Source organism: Centroberyx affinis, unplaced genomic scaffold (assembly GCF_046629955.1).
Source record: "Centroberyx affinis isolate AG114_WGS23_722 - 3 ecotype Tasmania unplaced genomic scaffold, CSIRO-AGI_Caff_v1 ptg000278l_1, whole genome shotgun sequence".
Lineage (NCBI taxonomy): Eukaryota > Metazoa > Chordata > Actinopteri > Beryciformes > Berycidae > Centroberyx > Centroberyx affinis.
In genome coordinates, this window is record NW_027278957.1 from 108,066 (window position 1) to 115,326 (window position 7,261).

The 7,261-nt window shown below is 39.8% G+C and overlaps 1 protein-coding gene across 1 annotated transcript; it reads left to right on the top strand.

Annotated features, from left to right (window-relative positions):
• Positions 1–610: 610 nt before the first annotated feature.
• On the top strand, positions 611–3,048 carry LOC139638367 (aquaporin-8-like). The gene is given in 5 exon segments (XM_071512490.1): positions 611–834; positions 1,384–1,510; positions 1,644–1,858; positions 2,325–2,459; positions 2,994–3,048. Coding segments are annotated over 5 exon segments (756 nt in total).
• Positions 3,049–7,261: the final 4,213 nt, after the last annotated feature.

Consider the following 7,261-nt stretch of genomic DNA (forward strand, 5'->3'; position numbering starts at 1 on the left):
TGTTATTAAAATTCATCAATAAATGTGCAATGATAATGATAATGGCATCCTAATCGTAAATCCTAAAAACAACACAACAAGATTTAGAACCATAATCAAAACTGAGATGAATGAATGAGCCCAAGCCATACAAATAAATCAATACTTAACTGCTAAATTTATAAGGGGGATACTGGTCTTCACAGAGATGAGCCAACTAGACCTTTTTTCAAAGCAGATTTGAAAAAAGTGGAGGCCGGGGACACCCAGTGGTCTTTGAAAGGGCTACAGGGCGACCCAAATTAAAATAGTTAAAGTTTATCTCACTACCATAGCCCAATGAGAGAATAGAATATAAAAGAGGACTGAGAATGACTGTTTCACACGTTTCCCCCGCCTACAATCGGCCTATAAATTCATATCAAAACTAAAAATATTCAGATCGGCGTGGGACAAAATCTTACCAAACAGGGTTCAGTGTAAAGCAATACATGAATGAATACCTGAAAGTTTCGAATTTAGACGTTTAGAGCATCAGTATATTATTTTGAATGTAATTACAATATTTTTGGATATGACAATATAGCCTATGTCATCCACCAAGGGTTTGCAAGTTAGCCTATTTGTAAATATGCCTGTGACTCACAATTCAACTCAGACTGAGGAAAAGCACAGTAGCAGTTGGTATGACAACTATCTTTTACCGTGTGTGGCCGAGTTTTTCGGGACGTTGCTGTTCGTTTTCAGCGGCTGAGCCTCAGTGATTGGTAATGCTACAAATACAGGAAGACTGCAGCCAGCTGTGGCTCATGGACTGGCTCTGTCCATCTGCGTTGCTTCCACAGCTGGAGTCAGGTGATGTTAAACTAGCTTTATGTAGGGATAGGCTGCATATACAAAAAAATGCATTTCACAAGTTTCAGAATATGTTCAGAGTGCAAAATATGCAAAAATGTTTTTGTAGACTAACCTACATGTAACCTAGGTTAGAGGACATTCATTATATATTTTGAGTGGCCAACATACAGTAATATATTTTGGAAATGTGCCTACTTGCCTACCTATACCAATACGTAGAATGAATCACTTACAAATGCTGAAATAGGCCTATATGTTGCTTGTCTGTTGCAGTATGGGCATGTGGACATTTTGAGACCATGGTAAGAAACATGGTAATGCTGGGGAATTGAGAGTTTTAACCTGTGAGTGAGCATGAAAAAATCACTTAAAATAGTAAAAAATCGCTTTAAATAATATTGCTTTTAACAATCTGTCAGGCTCAACTTGTCAAATTTTGTGTTTAATAGCAGAAGCTAAGTTTAAGTCGGCTCATAATCTAGGCCTTGACCTCTGGCCTATCCTGGGCCAGCTTGTGCCATTGAATTTTCTTCTCTGTTTCCTCAGTGGGGGCCATTTGAATCCTGCAGTAACACTGGGAGTGGTCATTTCAGGCGGTTTGCACTCCATCAGACTTATTCCATACTGGATATCTCAACTCCTTGGTGCAACAACAGGAGCTGCTTTAGCAAAGGTGTGCAGAGACACACTCACATCAAGCACAATGGCTTATGTTTGAACATAAATGAATGTAGAATGAACACAGGCGTATATGAAAGCTTCACCCCCACCTCTCTCTCTCTCTCTCTCTCTCTCTCTCTCTATAGACAGTGTTCTCTGAATCGCAGTTTGGCAATGCTTCTGGGGCAGCTTTCAACGCCATGCAATCTGGAGCGAGCCTGTATAGCATCTTCACGGCAGAGGTCGTCATGACATTCTTCCTGGTCCTAACAGTTTGCATGACCGCAGTGAACACACAGAGCCAGACCCTGCTGGCTCCTTTCTGCACTGGGCTGGTCGTCACTACCAGTGTTCTCGGAGCGTGAGTATGAGCTATACTGTCGTGACACAGCTGCGCTAAAATGACTTCATGAATGAGGAAACAGGCAAAAAAAATAAAAAATCTCACCATTCCTCTGTAGGCCTGGTAACAGGTGAGCCACAGACAGTTCACCTTATAGTGAGGCAAGCTGTACTAGTCCAACTCTCAATAGGTCGACATTGGTTTATTTGCAATAAGTTAAATAGGTTTCACATCCTCAGAATAAGTGTGTTCAGCAGCCTGTTGCACATTGCATTCTTTAGTGAAATTAAACTTTAGTGAAACTATCAAAACCGTGTGATAGACTGGTGTTTCCCTGCCCCCCATGACCCTGAATAAGAATAAACAGGTAAGCACAATGAATGAACAAATGAACGAATGACCGAATGACCGAATGAATGAAAATATCCACCTCACCCAAATCAACCTCCCCATGTTATTGTCGCTTCTCCATCCTTGGTGCTAGTGGAGGAGTTTCTGGCGGCTGCATGAATCCAGCCAGAGCCTTTGGACCAGCAGTGGTGGCCAACTACTGGTCGTGTCACTGGGTCTACTGGGTCGGGCCTTTGGTCGATGCTGCGCTAGTCGGTTTGGTGATGAGGCAAGTTCAATGTCGTCTCTTTTCTATAAGAAGTACAACTGTAAAGGCACAAGGCTTAGGGGAGCCAAGGTTTGAAAGGTATGGTCTGGGTTCACTTCCTCTTCAGCAGACATTTTCACTAACTGGCCCCAGAAAACAGTCAAAGTGAGGAAGGCTTTGGGTGTCTGAAACTATTGTGACGACCCTGCCACTCTCCTGGCTCTGTGTCTTACAGGAGCCTGGTGAGTGGGGTCGTCATTTAGGCTGATTGGAGTGCACCTGGGCCCGGTGAACTCCTTGGGCTTTAAAAAGCCATCCGACCATCAGTTGCTCTCTCCCTCCTCACTTATGCACACCTTTTGTTCTGTTCTTTTTGTTTGATGTAGTTTGTGTTGTTTGTTTACCCCTTAGTTTAGTTATTAAATCATTGTTTTAACTTTTACCTTTGGCGTATGTCTCCCCTCATTGTTACTCCTGTGAGCCGGGTTGTAGCACTATAGTATTTATATTTATAGTCTTTATATATATTAACTGACTGTTATCTTCTGTTGGCAGGCTTCTCCTGGGCGACCCAAGAACACAGCTAATCCTGAAAAAGAAAGCATTGTAGCAGGTTGCAACAAAGTTTCACGTATTTAGCAGTTTCTGGAGGAGTACAAATAATTGTTGTTTTCATTCATATTTCATTCAGTCACATAGTGTCCAAGTTCATTTTTCATTCTTATTTGAAACAAGCAAAATGTATGCTCCCAGAAGAAGGCAAGACGCAGAAACGCGTCAGAGCTATTTTTTTTTTACTATGTTCAGTATTTAGAACTTGCCAATGTATTACAGGCATTTTAATTTTTTCTACCTCAAGTTGAGTGCCTTGGTTCCTCATTTTCTTTCTAAGCAAAATGTATTACTTGAATTCATCTGTACAATGGATGTCAAAAGTCTGCGCACCCTTTTAAACTTTCTCATTGCCTGCGGCCTTAAATGAAAGCCCATTAAATCAGACCTAATTAATTTCTTATATAGTAACCAGCAAATTCAAGGTAAAAACAAAATGGTTTTTCCATTTTAAGCATATTTTCCATTTCAGTACAAACATACTCTAAAATGAAATTTGGGAAATATGTAGAACTGATCTAGAATGCAATTTCATGTCATTCGGTTCCAATAAAGCCTTCATCACCAATTTGTGTGTATTCTCCATATTAGCAAAACTCTTCTCAAGATTTGAATGATGATTTGCATTTGCTCAGAATTGATGTGTTACAGTATAATGTATGGCAGGAAGATGGTATATATTAATAAAAGATGCACAGCACCTACTTATCTGTTTCAGCCTTTGTGTTATGAGTACTTCACTGTTCCCCCTCCTGAATACCATGGCTGAAAATGACTACCATGGCAGGATGACAAGTTCTGAAAATTAGTTGAAATGAAGAACACTGTTTTTAGTCAGAAGCATTTGGTGTGTAAAACAGACCTGTGACACAACACCAACCACCTTTGACCTTTCCAACGCCTTTTCATGCTGAAGGCTTCCCTACATTCATTATGGATGGTGGCAGTACAAGATGGAAATATCATCTGGTTTCTCAAACTCTTATCCCTAGTGAGACTGTGACATTTTCACAGGGAGAGTATTACCATGTTGACAGCCCTATCAATGAACAGTCGATCTGCCACATCTGCTTTGGGTTGGTTCATCTCATTAATGATCATTTTAACAGATATATTTTGAAGAGATAGTTGTGCTTCTCTTTATATTAATATTATTATATTCTTGTTTTAAATGCAAAGTTACATTAAACAACCCATGCATGTGGACCTGCCTAAACTAATCCATCAAGACTGTACAATACCCTACAGAAAGAAACATTAGACCTATTTTTGGGCCAACCAAGACCAAGAGATGGTCAAACAGTGGCTCCTATATGGCCTATGACCCCTATACTGTAAATCACCCCGTAAAGATTATTTGCAATGTGTGAAGATAACTTTAGATACTACAGCACATTCAATACTGTTCACTCTCTCAGTTTTAAATTCATCCTGTGGGTGGCAGCGTGGTTTCATCTGACAGCACAAGCACAGATAGCACAGAAGTTATATAGATCCTCCTGGGTGTTTTGCATGTCAAAACCTAAATTTGGCCCACATGGGGTGGGGATCAGAGATAAGATACAGACAGGAGCTTACCACAGTCTGTCAAAGGGAGGTAAGTGCAGTTTTGTATTCCCTACAACCAAACTTAGAAAGAGGAGCACAGCATTGGCCCTATAATGATGTGGGTAAAATATTATCAATTAAAGTGGCATTACACCCATAATACATCTGATCTCTACTTAATTACATCCTTCCTATTTCCATGAAGCGTTTAGTTCATTAGCTATTTGGTTATAATGCTTTATTGTGTTTTGAATTCCTACAAAGCCCCATTCAGTATATATATTTAGGGAGCTAAGTTTATATAATATTTCATAATCATTTCTCTGAGCTGTTTTGGGTATAAAGAGGTAATCACTGGGAGAATAAATTCAAATTAACAAACTGAATGAAATCAATTTGTGCGTGACTGTCTACGGTGTTGTGACATGTGAAATGATCTGGATAATAAATCAACTCTTTCTGTGAGGAGCCCCCTTAAGCTTGTTCCAGTGAAGTGCACAGCTTGTCAGGAAAGTTTTCCTCAGAGAGAGTATAGGATTACAATATTTCTTCAAAAGAAGAGATAAGAAAGCAGCTTTAAACTTTAAAAGGTCCCATATCTACATCCATCATTCAGCTTCCTCTGGAGAATGATGAGGTGTGAGTTTGATGAGGATTATGCTTGCAGGAAAAAATAGGCCTTATTGATACAGGTGATACTCTGACCCCTACAAATGCAGTCCCAGGTATCAAATTTCTACTAATTATTTTGGAATTTTGATAATTTTTTTGTCATCCTTAGAATGCTATGTTTCTAATTCCCTGTGTAATTTGGAATATCACTTAACTACATTATGTTATTATCCTGAAAGCAGGGTGTGATCTTGTGAATTATGTAATTGAGAAATTAGAACAATCATATCCCACCTCATACGAAACACCCTCAGACCACAACACTGCTTTTTCTGTGCGCGTTCTGAACTTTGATTGGTTTAAATGAAGAAGGCGTTCGAATAACAAAGCTATATCCATTTTCATTGGTTACTGTCACGCCACTCAAAAACTGTTGCCTGGTGATCTGCTTGCGGGTTGTCAACCACAGGATCCAGTTACTGTAGCTGGTGCAATGAAAATATCTTCGTTGGTGGGTGGATATATGGGCCCAGTTCCATCATTTTTCCAAACAGTGACTGAGTGAGTAGTTTATTTTATCATTATCTGTAACATACATGCGAGTTGTCATGTCATAATGTTAATATTTTCATTACAAGCTCAGCTACAAGCAACGGAACGTTACCAAGCTTGAGGTTTGTTTTGCTAATTTGCGGTTTTATGCCTTCTGATTTAGGCAGAGCACCAAAGCTACTCAGTCACACAACTAGTTATAAGATAACGAACCAGATTTCAGGGATAGAAAACTGTTAACGCGTGACATTTGGGACAAAGTTATCATCAATCTAGCCATATGCATGTGTTTGGCTTGTTGGATTTAGTTTTACTTTGCATTAAATATGTGAGCTACGTTCTGAAGGCAGTAAGAGCTAACGCGCGCGCGCGCACATACACACACATGCACACACACTTGAATATATAGGCGAGTTACGTATTGACAGCCACATTTTTGTTTTGTTGTTGTTGTTCAGGATGGGAGTGAGATATTTGTGACAAGAAGCAACAGGGCGAGTGTCTGATGCACTTCACAAATATATCTTCCAGCAATCATTTTAACACTGTTCATCATGATCCAACATTTTAATCAAAATGAATATTTGGCTGTTTTTAAAATGTTGTGTTGGACCCCTTGTTTTTGCAGAATTTTTTAACACAATCTCTAATTTGAATGATTATAGACCCAATTAGGCTATAAATAATGCTGCATTCATGCTGCCAGGGGATTTGGAGGTCTTGTGTTTTGAAAACATGAATTCCACAGACTCAGTCCATTACCACGCATGAGTCATTCTGTTGATAGAGACAAAATATATGATCTACTGCAATGCCCGGTACATTCCTGCTCATATTAGCCTTCTAGGTCTAGGCCTGGCTGTCTTACAGAGTAGTTGGCCAAAATCTGATCTTGAAACAATAGGCCAGATGCCACCGCATGTAGGCTATTAGATGAGGAGAAGGAGGAGGCACTTTAACACGATCAAGTTTTAAAATAGATGAACAGAAGCATTGTCTTTGAAGAGATCTGAGAGACAGTTGCTGTTTGAGGTTAGTAGCTGTAGTAGCTTACAGTCTAGTCCTCCTCAAGTTTACCTACGGATGCTATCAGTTTGCCTGTGTTGGGTAGCTGCAGCTGAAGCCTGAGTAAGATTAGAGCGTAATAGACCCCAGCGATGTTTAGTGTTCTGGGAGACAGAGTTTATTTTGGTGCTGAGGTTTTGCATACTGATGAGCAGCTCCTGAGCCCACAGACATGTAGGAGACGGAGAAGGTGAGCACGCAACGTTAGTCCTTGAGCTTTCCAGCAAGGAAGAGATGAAATGGAAAAAGTGGCATCTGGAATCTTATCTGATATAACAATAACAGCATGTGGGTAGTAGTAGAGACGCTTTGTGATACAATGCACTGAAAAGCTATAGGAACACACAGGCTGCTAAGTACTTTGGAGCATTAATGATCTAGACAATATATAGGTTGATCAAATTGAATCTCTTGTCCCATTAATTTTATAGCCT